The sequence below is a fragment of the Pelobates fuscus genome, chromosome 6 (assembly GCF_036172605.1).
Source record: "Pelobates fuscus isolate aPelFus1 chromosome 6, aPelFus1.pri, whole genome shotgun sequence".
Classification (NCBI taxonomy): domain Eukaryota; kingdom Metazoa; phylum Chordata; class Amphibia; order Anura; family Pelobatidae; genus Pelobates; species Pelobates fuscus.
Genome location: NC_086322.1, coordinates 72,984,596 through 72,999,621, shown reverse-complemented (window position 1 = coordinate 72,999,621; position 15,026 = coordinate 72,984,596). Strand labels below are relative to the sequence as shown.

The following is a 15,026-nucleotide window of genomic DNA, read 5'->3' as shown; positions in this document are numbered from 1 at the left end:
TGCTTTTTGATTGTTTTAGATTTACAGCCGTATCCCAAACATTTCTGGTTGTTCTATATTCCATTAATACTGCCTCATGCCTCGGCCAGCACACTGGACACCAGGGAAGCCAACCTCCTGTATCCAAAAGGTACAAAACTGTGGGGTGGCTATAACAGTGTATATTTTTACCCGTATGCTTGTCAGTGTGTGTCTGTTTGTCAGTATATGGGTCAGTGTATGCATCTGTATGTCTGTCAGTATATGTGCGTATCTGAATGTCTGTCAGCGTGTTTGCGTATCTGTGCATCTGTCAGTGTGTGCGCGTATCTATACATAAGTGTGTGTGCGTATCTGTACATCTGTTATTGTGTTTCTGTGTGTGCATCTATATGTCTGTCAGTGTGTGTGCATATGTATGCCTGTCAGTGTGTGTGTCTGTCTATCTGTATGTCTGTTAGTGTGTGTGTCTGTGTATCTGTATGTCTATCAGTGTGTGTGTGTGTATCTGTACTTTTATGTGTAATTTTATACCTTTACTTGGAAATTGAGGAGCTAAAAACCTATCTGAGGCCTGAAGAAGTTTAGCATATTTTAATTTTGGTCCCTATCTACTGCTAAGTTGTGCAGGCCTGCCTAATGTACTTATGCAGTTTATATGAAAATTAAATATTTAAACAAATTTATATTACATTGCATGTAATGTAAGAAAAAATAAACTGAAATAGCATACTACAACATTTAGTTGCCGATTTGGTTGTGCAAAAATATCACTAGTGACATTGTCTCTTTAATATATCTTTTAAGTTCCAATAAAGAATTGTGATATTTTAACATTGCTACCTTTTTTTTTAATTAACTAAAAAAAATAAACCTACAATTAATTCTACCAACTTTTTATTTAGAACATAGACGCATATGTGCTAAACACATTTTTAAATAGAAGTATATTTGTTAAAGTAAACTTACTGATATATGTGAAGAGATAGAGTGAAGCCGGAAGAAGTAACGGACATACATCTCTCTGAAAATCTGGTACAACTTGGAGGGTTCATTGTACAAAAAACATAATGGTGCAACTAGAAATGAATGCAGAATACAGTTAAAAGGTGATTTGTTTTCATAAACTAAAAATGTATTATAATTACGCATTGCATCAACAAAAGAAAGAAAATTACAAACAATATACAGTAGATAAATGTACCCTAACATGACAATCCATTAATTTGGTATTTATAAAAATCAGGTCCATCCCATTAAAAGCTGCAGAAGACATCTCAGTAGTGGCATAGCTGGCCCTTGTCACATAAGTAGTGTTTTAAGTGCGTAGCTAAACATTTTACAGAAGTTGTAGCTCAATTCTCAGCTTTTTACCAACAGCTGAACTACAAAACCTAGAAGCCTATGTGTTAGGTCAATATGTAACCTACAGCACTCTAGAGGCAAAAAAACAATACTGAAGATAGGTTGGGAGAGAGAGATGACAGAAACAAATTACTATAAGCAAAAAGAAAAAAAAAAAAAAACAACAAACAAAACCACTAAAACTGCCCAACATAAATAACCCTTACCTAGCCTACAAATTGCACCGAACACGAGAGAGTGTGTGAAGAACACATTGAATTTCTGTGCAATGGTAAATGTCTAGAGCAAGATTAAAGGTTTGCTATGTGTGCACCCTCCCTAATGTAACAGAAGTGGTAACTGTGGGGTCTGGCTTGGAGACCACTGCACAAGATCACCAATCTGTAAGCCTCTCACATTACATTAACATTATATAATTTCCAGATTATAAATCTCCCTTGCTATTTAGTTGACTGGATGCCAGCATCATGGTCTGATATTCGGATGAGAAAAATGTACAAGCACTGAAACTAAATAGCAGACTGTAATATAACCTTAAACTAACATCGCACTGGGTACATTCCAGCAGGGCAAATTAAGGGTGCAAGAACAGTGCTTGGTAAAAATCCAACTAAGTAGAGCTGACAGGAGGAGACATATAAGGAGGAAAGGACATGCAAAGAAAAACTCAATATAGTTTTACAGGAGACGTGTATAAAATGCACATTCTCTTTTACTATTTTCTGTCACTTACCATACATTGAGAATCCATGAAATGGTATCACTCCTGTAAAACAAAATAATACTTAATTGGTATCTTACAATAATACTTAAAGGGACACTCCAGGCACCCAGACCACTTCTGCCCATTGGAGTGGTCTGGGTGACAACTCCCACTACTCTTCACCCTGCAAGTGTAATTATTGCAGTTTTCTTATAAACTGCAATAATTACCTTGCAGGGTTAACTCCACCTCTAGTGGCTGTCTACTAGACAGCCACTAGAGGGCACTTCCGGGATCATAGCACAGATTATCTGTGCTAGAGCGTCGCTGGTCGTCCTCATGCTGTGTGAGGACCTCCAGCGTCGCTCAATTCCCCATAGGAAAGCATTGAAAAGCAGTGCGCATGCGCATTAGGTCTCCCCGGCTGGTGGGCGGGATCAGTCTCGCCCACCGGCCGACGTAATGCAGAGGAGGTGTGGCGGCGGAGGAAGAAGCAGCGACGTGGGACATGTCGCTGCCTCTGGTAAGTCACTGAAGGGGTTTTCACCCCTTCAGCAACCAGCAACAATCCGTTTTCCTGGCACTGCAGATCCCCTCTCAGTTTCCCTTTAATTTATAGTATCTTACAATTTAACACAGTGACAGCAAGTATAGCTTTAATATTTGCTTGTTACAGCAGATCGGGTGCTACTATATATATATACACACACACACACACACACACACACACTGTATCCTAAACAGTGCACATTCTTATCACAGAGTGCTATTTAAATTCAAGCTATACTTTGAACAACTTGCAGGTTTAGTACTTTTTTTACATACGTACATAAATGGTGCTCTCTAAGCACCATAACAATTCCAACTCATTGTATTGTTTATGGGGTAATAATAAATGACACCCATGACATTGCTATATAATTGTAGATGCAGTAAAGTAATACTCTTAAATTCATCAAAACCATTTATGACACTTAAGGATATTCACAATTTTGACACACAGGAATTTGTGTCTTAGACAGCAAATATCTGTAGAAGGCTATAAGTTATGGTTAATTATTATTATTATTGCTATTTATATAGCGCCAGCTTATTCCGCAGCCCTTTACAATAAATATAGGAAAAAAATGTTTTTGTATAACTTGCCTATGTTTTAATAATAAGCTATCTGCTAGTCAAAATAACGACTTCCTTTTCGATATGCAGAGGGCAACCCATCCACACATTAGGCTCATGTACAGATATACTTCTTAGCAAAGACGGTTAATTACATTACAACAGTGTTTTTCTTCCTTTTACATATGGTGTAGTTGTGTGCAAAATTAAATATAAAAATGTCGCCAAGTAAGGATCATTACTCTGAAATCTACTGTACAAATAACTGCCCCATCAGGATTGCAGCAACTGTTTCTATTTGCAGGAAATTCTGTAAAACATTACTAAGTTTGATCAGATAAACAGAAGATGATTGCTACATGGAAGCAGCATGTGTGCTGGTTTCCTCAGTGTGTCATTTTCACATCCCCCTCTAGAGGGAGCCAAAGAACAACATACCATTTGGTGGATAGACAACAGCATATTCTTCCAAGCCAAGTTTTCCTGCATATTAGAACATAATACATAAATGGTTTACAAAATTGCAAACAGTATTGAGAGAATATTAGCTCCTACAGGCATGGAATTATTTAAATGTGATACAATTGAAAACACTGCTGTATTCTGACAGCTGTATAGATCAACATACATTCAAAAGCCTCAGGACATTTATAAGGACATATTCATTAACTTCTTTTTAATGAAATTGCTCCCAAAAATCGATTGGCATGCAGCACGCACACAGACAGATACTCACAGGTATATGGTACATTTTATCCAGGTTTAAATTTAATCTAAACCACTTGTCGGCAACAAATATAATATATATATAATAACAAACAGAAAATTGTTTTTATACGCACCATATTGGATGGACCAGTAGCGATCTTAATATACTAAGACAATTTTAACTCTTTCACGGCAGATGACACAAAGAGGTTAAAGGACCACTCTAGGCACCCAGACCACTTCAGCTTAAGGACACTCTAGGACTAACCCTTTTTTTTTTTTTATAAATAAAGCAGTTTCAGAGAAACTGCTATGTTTATAAATGGGTTAATCCAGCCTCCAAATCCTCTAGTGGCTGTCTCACTGACAGCCGCTAGAGGCGCTTGCGTGATTCTCACTGTGAAAATCATAGTGAGAGCACGCAAGCGTCCATAGGAAAGCATTGTAAATGCTTTCCTATGAGACCGGCTGAATGCGTGCGCAGCTCTTGCCACGCATGCGCATTCAGCCGAAAGGGAGGATCGAAGGCGGAGAGGAGGAGGAGAGCTCCCCGCCTGGCGCTGGAATAAAGGTAAGTTTTAACACTTTACTTTCCCCAGAGCCCGGCGGGAGGGGGTCCCTGCGGGTGGGGGCACCCTCAGGGCACTATAGTGCCAGGAAAACAGGTATGTTTTCCTGGCACTATAGTGGTCCTTAAAAGGAACATTTAGGGCATTATTTTTATTCTCTTATTTGCCATGCTCTGTAAACCACATAGTAGTTTTCATGGCATTTTAAATTTGTACTAAATATTATCTTGCTATTGCTTGATGTTATTTTGTAGATGTCCTGCTTTAAAGTTACACTCTGGGCACCATAACACCTCATGGTACCTGGAGGTCCTAGGCGATATCTTAAGGGTTTACGAACGTTTAACCCAAAAGTTGTCAAAATGCCACCAAAGTTGTCCAAACTCTTCTCTTTCCCCACCTCAGTCCCCAGCGTCAATGACAGGTGTTAGCCGACACTCAGCTTATCACTAGCTTCCCATTGATAAAACTGCATGAAAAAGGTACTGATGTAGGAAAACAAATTTGGGCCGTGGAGCCTGACTGCTTAATGTAAGGTAGTGGGCCCTTTTCTACCAAAACCAAACCAATGCCACAAGTGTTCTCAAAAAACATAGGAAAGGTAGGAGTGTTTTATGTTTACATTGTTAATGGCTCATCGGCATCCATTAAAATTTATATTACTATCAAATGACAGATTGTCATCATGTCTATAATTTGTAATGCATTATTTGGCTTTTCCTATGAATAAAGAAAGCCACCCAGAATGTTACATTGTTGATTTTTCTGTGTAGAGAAGACAACTTCAGAGAGTTGAATAAACATCCTATATAAGCACATACAAAGGGTGTGCGTCAAGGTACGCGTTAATACACTGCCAAACTATTCTCCCTGTCCATTGACGTGAGTTTCTCTGGTTATCACTATACAAAAGAAAAATACATTCTTAACTTACATTTACATGGCTATATTTTTCTGGGTACATAAAGTGCTGCACATGCATATTCTAGCCAATCACTTTTACTTATAATCTTCTTAGCAAAACTTATAATCTTCTTAGCTACTGACTTCAGCTGAGACGAGAGGCCTGCAGTTCAATGAATGTGGCTCGGAGATTCAAGAGACTTCTTTTATTAATTTATTATGCCTTGCTCCTGGGGTGATTTACATAGGATTGACACTCCTACGAATACTGATTAAGTCAAACTCTGTTTGATAATATAGACCCGATTTTATTCCCCCCCACACCCTACCATTTTTACTGAAATGTATGATTTCAAGACCAGGCACAGTAGGCTTACCCATAATAGAGTTTAAAGGGACACTATAGTCACCAGAACAACTACAGCTTATTGAATTTGTTCTGGTGAGTAGAATCATTACGTTCAGGCTTTTTGCTGTAAACGCTGTCTTTTCAGAGAAAATGCAGTGTTTACATTACAGCCTAGTGATAACTTCACTGGCCACTCCTCAGATGCCTGTTAGAGATCCTTCCTGGGTCATGGCTGCCTAAAATGCATCCAAACATTCAGTATCTCCTCCCTCTGCATGCAGACACTAAACTCTCCTCATAGAGATTCATTGATTCAATTCATCTCTATGAGGAGATGCTGATTGGCCAGGGCTGTGTTTGAATCATGCTGGCTCTGCCCCTGATCTGCCTCTTTGTCAGTCTCAGCCAATCCTATGGGGAAGCATTGTGATTGGATCAGGCTACCACTTCTGATGATGTCAGCAGACAGCTTGTTTTTCTAAAGGGCAAACAGCATGCAGATCTACAGCTTTAGACTTGAATACAGTAAGATTTTGCTATATTTATGGAGGCATGAGGGGCCCAGGGGGGCTAGATGGTGGTTTTAACACTACAGGGTCAGGAATACATGTTTGTGTTCCTGACCCTATAGTGATCCTTTAATTTCAGTAGATACAAAACTGAAATAAAACCCCTTAAAGGACAAGCCTGTTGCACATAGTCTTCTGCTCCAGGAATTTGGGACCGGTTGTGTTCTTTTTCAAGTCAAATGCTATTCTTATCTATATATATGAACTCGAGCTTCAAAGTAAATTTGTCACATATCCATAATGATAAATTGTTCCTTATGGAAAAGTGCCTACATGCTGAATTAGAATTGTAATTATGGGAAATATATTTATCTGTTTATCTGTATATGCAAGAGTAGCTGTGGAAGACACAACCATCTTTCAGAGTCTACAATAAATCACTGTTATGTACTGTCATAGAAATAACGACTGGCTGGGAGGATTTCCTTAGTCACAGGTCTACTTGACAATTTACCAAAAGCAACACTTTTTTTCTTTTAAATCTCTGTTTTATTGAGATGTTAGCAGGAAACATACAAAAAATAATATAAAATCAGATTTGACAGTCTGATATACAATTCAAGTCATATACATCACTGGGTGAGAACACATCTAATTCTTAAATGTAATAAAAGGAATAGAAGAACAGATAGCAATACGAATGGTAGCATGGACATAATTAAACTAGAGTAGGTGGATAAGGAAGGCATATATGCATGCAGCATTCATTGATAAGAGTACCGACTATAGACATACCCCCTATGTATCAAGCCCACTGTGCTATCCAAGTGCAACTGAGAGAAAAACAAAAGAGAGGTGTACTGCTCATGATTAAAGACATACTGCTGTTAAACAACAGGTAATGCCACCGATACCAACCGATATGTAAATGTTCATCAGAAAGTATATATAAAAAAAACTGAAATAATAAACATCTGTCCTGTATGTGCCAATAGGCCAGTAAAGGGAAGAAGTGAAAAACCTGGGCCTGTGCTAGAGAAGATGCTTAGCCTATCATATGTCCACAAGACAATGCAATATACCAGGCAGATTGTTATTGCTCAAGTCACAGACAGAGGTGCCCCACCAACCCCAGGCCCTGGCGCAGAACAGTGCATTTTGCCCACCGGTTCAATCGCGTCCTGCGAATCTGGTCTTGGGATCTGCCAGCAGAATACTTCCTTCAATGCTGAATATATGCCTCCCAAGAATGTGAGCCATGCCTTGCGATTTGACTGTGGGTGTTCTGAGGCCTAGGTAAGTGACAGCTGCCCTCAGATTTGAGCCTCTAGGATTGAGTTGCCCTCCCCTTCCCTGCTTTCAGAGCCAAGGTAAGGCCAGTATATGCAGGCTGTGAGTTGAGGGTTCCTTCATGGATTATTGGTGGAAAGCTTTCCGCCACTGCACATCTCTCTGGTCTTCGGCTTATTTTAACCCTGCTCTATGTGCCCCTCGTTGAGGGCTGAGGTCTTTGTGGTGGCCATCTTGAAATGCTTGCCACGGATGAAAGGCTCTGCAGGTTATGCAGCCTGTCCATGCCTTCTGCTACTGTCAGGTCAGCCCTCCAGTAAGGATCAGGATAAACCCTGCCGGGCCAAAGGGGGGGAACAGGGCACCAACAATAGCCCTCAGCTTCACAGGCAACTCTGTGTTAGGAGATCGGCCATTTCTCCTTACCTCGAGCATACCAAGCTGTGCGGGCCACAATCTGAAGATTGTGTCTAAGGCTGTAAAGCAGTACCCACTCAGCACAAGAGAGCCCCACTATGCCCTGTGCAAGGTAATTATGCACTGAAGTGTGATCCAGGGCGAAATATCATCGGTTCACGCCAGACATGTCTTTCCGAGATGGTGGTCAAGCCTCACCCCACAAAGCAACACATTTTAAATCTTCTTGAACATTACATGTCTGATTGCCAAGGACACAAAAAAAAAATCTACAAAGCATGGTGTCCTTTTGTTGTTCAAACACTCTCGCTATACGACTACAGAATCCAAAATGAGCTGACCAAACTAAGGTTGCAATTTAATAGTTTTTTTTTTTTTTAGATAAACTTAATATGGTAAAAAAAAAAATATATATATATCCTATTTTTTTTATAGATTTATATATTTTTTAGCAACAATGTAAAACAATCTAACAAATTACTGTAACAAATAGTTTTTTGACACTTAAGGACAATCATTTAAAAAAAAAAAAAATTGTAACCGGCACAAAATGTGCCTAGAGAGTCCAAATATGTCTACAAAGAAATTACCGGATGTATTTTTTTTTATATAGAAAATGTATATTTTTCTATTCTTTGAACATGATACAGTTTTTATTTTGATACATTATGCACTAATTTAACAAAGAAGAAAAGATAAAATGTATAAAATAAATTACCTCTAATATATGATTTTGGTGGAGATGCGCTATTGTAAGCAAAATGTGCAAGAACAGATGTGTCCCGAGAGAAACAAAGCAACACCTGTGGATTAGAACCAAATTAGTTAAACAGACATTTATTAAAATATTGTAATTTCATAAGATTTGTTATTAAAGGTAGTGTACACAGATTTGTTAGTAAAGGACGTTTACAAAGGTACACAATAATGTTCACATTAGATTTAAAAAAAAAATGAAAATTGACACAAATCTCTAATTAAAAGTTAAAACTGAATTTTATCTCTCAGTATGAAGATGTCAAGTAATTCATATTACATCTGACCTTAAGTAACAGGAACAAATTTGACCTGTAAATGTCTTTGGATTTTTCTCCATGTAATGATAATGATTGCATAGGATTACCAACTCTGATAGTATTTCCATTCACAAGCTGCACTAGTGTGTATCAGTTGCTTCTTACTTTATAGCATGCTTTGTCAGTTGCTTGATATCTCACTCAATTACCTCATCATTCCATTTACGTGTTACCTGTGGCTGCAATTATCCTTTAATACTCTCTGGCCATCAGCTCTGTATCCCAAAGGTACCTCTTGTCTCATCTCCCCATTTTAACCTTTAGACTGTAAGCTCTACCTAAGTACTTTGTATAAAAAAGCTTTACTAGCTATATCTCAGCTTTGGGCATGGCCCTCCTCACCATTTATATTGGTCTGTGTATAGTAAACTGTCTTTTTATCCAGTTGTACAGTGCAGTTGAACCAATTGGCACTTTTTAAATACCAGTAAAAATAATAACATGTAACACTACTTAAAAATAAAAAAAAAGTGTAAAAATGTGTGTGTGCGCGCGTGTGTTGTATTGTCAATCCTATTCTAAAGCAGGTCCTTTGCTAGAATAGCTAGTTATTATAAAACAATTAAGCACTGCCACTTGTGTTTTATAAAGACAGCATGAAATACAAAACTGTTCTGTGTAAATGTGTCACAAATAAAGAAGTCCAAGCAAATATTCTATGCTAATATTTATTTACACATGTTAAGTATTACTGAACCCTAATACTAACCGGACGCGGAATCTGGATATTTCAGATGGAGCTGTGTATTGGTAGAGATTGTAATTAGTGCAAACAAGAAATCCTCCTGAACCAAGTTGCAAAATTGTGTTTTATATTGACATTGTATCCAGGTCGAAACAAGTAAGTTAGAACCAGTATTAGTCCATTACTGGAGTGAGAATGTGGTTATAGTTATTGATGATTGGTGGTGCTAGAGCCCTTTAGCTTTTTATTTCACATTTATTATTTAACTTGGTTGTGCTTTAGAAAACTCTTCCAATAATTATTAATATTATATTATTTATATAGCGCCAGCAAATTCCATAGCGCTGTACAATGGGTAGACTAACAGACACGTAATTGTAACCAGACAAATAGACGCACAGGAACAGAGGGATTGAGCGCCCTGCTCGACTGAGAACTGTTCTGGTTTTCAACGGGAACTTTTTAACTCAGACTGTGGAAGACAGATGATAGGATCAAAAAGGCCTGCAATAAAGCTATGGAATGGAGATGAACAGAGGAGGTGAAAATTGGTCAAGCAAGACATTTGGGTGGGTATCAATAAAATAAGGGGTAGGGGGAGGGAATGCAGAAATAACAGAGAAAGTCTTTAGAGATACGCAGATAGGTGAATAACATTTAACCCCTTAAGGACGGAGTCAAATTTACACGTTGTGATCAAAACAAAACGTAAACAAAACCTGGAATTAGACTATATGTCTGTCCAACCGTACTCCACTTCTTTCATATTATGTGCACCCACACTTATTATAGATCATTTTATTCAGGGGAAACGGGGCTTTAATTTAACATCAAATATTTAGCTATGAAACATTATTTAATATGAATGAAATATAAAAAAAATGGGAGAAAATAAGACATTTTGTTATTTTAGGGTTACGTGACATGTTAACTGTGAATGTCATAATACCGTTTGCTTTTACTGCAATAAAATACACATTTATATTCAGCGATGTCTCACGTGTAAAACCGTACCCCCTATGTACAAGTTTTATGGTGTTTTGGGAAGTTACAGGGACAAATATAGCATGTTACATTTTTCAGTGTTTTCACACTGAAATTTGCCATATTGGTTACGTTGCCTTTGAGACCGTATGGTAGCCCAGGAATGAGAATTACCCCCATGATGGCATACCATTTGGAATAGTAGACAACACAAGGTATTGCAAATGGGGTATGTCCAGTCATTTTTAGTAGCCATTTGGTCCCAAACACTGGCCAAAGCTAGCGTTAATATTTGTTTGTGTGTGAAAAATACAAAAAACTAATTTGAACGCCAATTTTGGCCAGTGTTTGTGACCAAGTGGCTTCTAAAAAAACTGGACATACCCCATTTGCAATATCTTGGGTTGTCTACTATTGCAAATGGTATGCCATCATGGGGGGATTTTTCATTCCTGGGCTACCATACGGTCTCAAAGGCAAAGTAACCAATCTGGCAAATTTCAATGTGAAAAAACTGAAACGCAAGCCTTATATTTGACTCTGTAACTTTTGAAAACACCATAAAACCTGCACATGCGGGGTACTCTTACTCGGGAGACTGCACTAAACACAAATATTAGTGTTTCAAAACAGTAAAACGTATCACAACAATTATAGTCAGTGTAAGTGCCATTTGTGGGTGGAAAATGCAACAAATGTCACTTTTACTGACGATATTGTTGTAATACATTTTACTGTTTTTAAACACTAACACTTGTGTTCAGCGAATTTTCCCAAGTAAAACAGTACCCCCCATGTACAGGTTTTATGGTGTCTTGGAAAGTTACAGTGTCAAATATAGTGATAGCAAATTAAATTCTCTGGACTTTCTGCCTGGGTTGTCAGGCAGGTCCCGCAAATTGTAATTAATAAAATGACCTAATTATGTACAAATATTACATAAATATATAAGTAGAATTATATATATAGATATATATAAACAAAGTCAGACAGGAGCACTCGCTTGGATTTTCCAATAATGTATTATAAAGTGTTCATCAACCTTACATCAACGTTTCGACCCTTCAGAGTCTTTACCTTTATCAAGACCCTGAAGGTTCGAAACGTTGATGAACACTTTATAATACATTATTGGAAAATCCAAGCGAGTACTCCTGTCTGACTTTGTTTATCTATTGGCTTGGAGGCACCCAGACCCGGGTAATATTGTTTTGATTTATTTGTTTGGGGTTGAGTGCCAGAGTCTGGACTTTAATATATATTTTTTATTGATATATATATATATATATATATATATACTTATGTATATTGATATATATATTATTTCGTTCTACGTGTATATTGATATCGATATATATATATATATATATTAATATCAAAATACAGTTAAACGAAATTACACATTTTTTTAATTATTTTTTTAACGTATTTACATATTTATTTTATATTATATATAAATATAATGATAATTATATATATTTAATCAATATCATTCTACGTGTATTTTGATAATATATATATTAATATTAGAATACACTTAGTGTACATGTATGTATGTAAAAGTGTATATATATATACACCAAGTTCATATATATATGATGTAAGTATGTATCATTTTATTTTAAACAGTTTTTACATGGCCCAGGAGGGCCGGAACAGACGCAGGGGGACTCCCTGGGATGCCAGGTAAGTCCCCCATGGCGATCGCCGGCGAGTGGGTAAGTACCCTGGATGGCGGGGAAATGCAATGCTGCCCGCCGGTGTTTAGAGCCAGGTCCCCAGGGACAGCATAGCATGCCCGCCGTCCTTAAAAGGGGTTAAGTTAACAAGCCAACAATGTTGAGTGGGACTGGGAACAACTAGCTTTAGCATGCTTGGCAAGACAAAGTAAAATATCTATGCAAAAATGAACAAGTACACATACACATCCACAACTGTATATACATATATATATTTAAAAAAAAAACAAGCACGCCCAGGTATGTTAAAATGACAAAGAAATGGAGATTAAAGATACATTGACTCAAATATATAAAAGTAATTAAAATACAATAAAATTACAGTGTCCGGCATTAAGGGTTGATAGTGTCCTCCATAAGCTTCCTTGCATAAGGCACTGATCCAGCTGTACTTCATTTGAGAACTATTCGGGTTTTCAACAGGGAACTTTTTAACTCAGACTTGCATAAGGCACTGATAATCTAGCTAAATATCAAAATTGCCAGCAGACTAAAATCTGTGGTTAAAGCATGCTAAATATGAAAAAGCTGTTTAAAAAAATAAGGAAATATTACAGACTTCATGACTTAATACATAAAAGTGCAAGCGTGGGAGTAAAATGTAGTTTGATTCCATTTAAACCATGAAAAATGGAAGGAGCAGGAGTAAGACTCAGAAAATCAGTAAAAAGCAGACATGGCTTTCCTGAAAAATTAAAAAATAAGAAATAAAAAATAAATAACCACAGCTGATCGCATTACCAGCATGCTTATTACTATTAATTTGCAACGTGGTAAAATGGTCAGCATTTCACTCATGTTCCCAAACCAGAATATTTTCACAAGCTGTTGTAGGTGCAGTCATCAGATTAAATGTTAGCATCTGTGTCCTCCTCACACTGTCAATGCAGATATGCCCAGTTAAGCAATGTTTCTGCATGACAGTCTAGCATTCTTCTCAACCTAGTATGGATGCCCCAATGCTGGGCCCTCTTGCACACTCAATGTTGGGAGATTCGATAGAACAAGTCCCCAAAATATTTTATTTTTGTTCTCTGTTGCATTCTTGTAAACTGTTACGGATATTTGCAACATCTCAGTGAAGGTGCTTTGTAGAATTTATCTTGCTGCATCATTTAGACAATCTTACAATTGATTAATAGGTTTAACAAGTGAATGCAGGTACAAAATGTAGATTATCGTCATAAAAAGTTAAGCACCACTGCTCAAAGACAATCTGGATAGCAATATGCTTGGAAAATAGCAGAAAGCTTCACAAATGCTGTTTTAGAGCAGCTGTGTTCTCAAATTCTTCCAATTTCCTGCAAGATTAAATTATTCTAGTGACAAGTCCTAAAATACTTTACCAGAACACATTGTGCGGACCAGTATCAATGAAGGTTTGCTAGGATAATAAGCTATGATACATTGCCTCTATTTTATTTTATTCGAGGTATTTTGTGCTAGATATGTAACAGGTATAATGCTGTAATTAACAGGGAATATAGTTATATATATTTCTTATAGATCAGTCATTATGTGAAGGTGTGCAATAAAAAAAATAAAGTGTACTTTCAGCAATGTCTAGGTGACTGCAGAAAGGGTGGGCTATGGCGGCTAGAGAGAATCCGAGGAGAAAATACAGTTTGACATAAAAAAAAAGGGACAGAATCCAAAGATTTCTAGATAAAGTATGCTGGATTAATTTATAGAGCATGCATTAATATTTTAAAAATACATAAAAGAGGAAAAAAACTATACTTTTGCACACTCAGGTGTAAGCAACAGTCATATTGTCAGACATTTTGTGTATAAAAATAAATAAATGTTGCTGCAAGTCACTGTTTAGCAAATGTGACTCAATTTTGACTGCTAATAGTAGAAAGTAAAAGACAAAGACATTTTTTTTCTTTCTCTTAAACACTATTCATTTAGTGAAAAGAGATAAGGCTTGTGTCTATCTTATTCACTGTCCAGGTCTAAAAACCCTGGAATGTGGCAAAGATAACATTTTGCATCTCTTGCAGCCCAACACGGCACAATTAGAAATAAGAAAGGAAGAGGGGTGGGGGGGAGGGTTTATTGAGAAAAAGTTTAAGCTTACATTATAATTAATTTTAGTTATATATTATAATAATACTCTTTAAATAGTTTTATATCTTCAAAATAGCAATTGAATGGATTTTTCATTATTATTAAAGTCTAACACTAGATGTGTGTATTAAAGATATATACATGATATGGTAAACATATTATTAGTAACACGTAGTCTAATACAGTGGATAGTCAGTATAACTGAAATCCAGAATCAGATAAGACGATGGAAAATTGCTCATAAGATATACTGCTTGCCAGCAATTAATTTAAATCATTAGAGAGTCTATGCTTAATAGAGAGGTTTCTATAAGACGCCATTGAAAGACGTGAGTTGAATCAGAGTACAGACATGCCAGCCATTTAAAATTACGTTGAGATTGACACCTCTCTGTCAAAATTGATCAAAATTATTTGATATTTGACAGTTATCTATGATTGAATGGCTACAAAGATAATAATTTTCCCAAGTCATTTTCGTCATGGATTTTAATTAAAGGGACACTATAGTCACCTGAACAACTTCAGCTTAATGAGGTTGTTCAGGTGAGAACTATAGCT

General features: G+C 36.9%; 1 protein-coding gene across 1 annotated transcript in view; it reads right to left on the bottom strand.

The window, feature by feature from the left end:
• Positions 1-15,026, bottom strand: part of TBC1D19 (TBC1 domain family member 19) — a 161,580-nt gene that overhangs the window by 35,839 nt on the left and 110,715 nt on the right. The window contains exons 14-17 of the mRNA XM_063459906.1: positions 8,627-8,711; positions 3,602-3,646; positions 2,078-2,110; positions 949-1,058 (exon numbers count right to left, since the gene is read on the bottom strand). Of these exons, the coding sequence (XP_063315976.1) occupies positions 949-1,058; positions 2,078-2,110; positions 3,602-3,646; positions 8,627-8,711 (273 nt within the window). The remainder of the gene's footprint in view (positions 1-948; positions 1,059-2,077; positions 2,111-3,601; positions 3,647-8,626; positions 8,712-15,026) is intronic.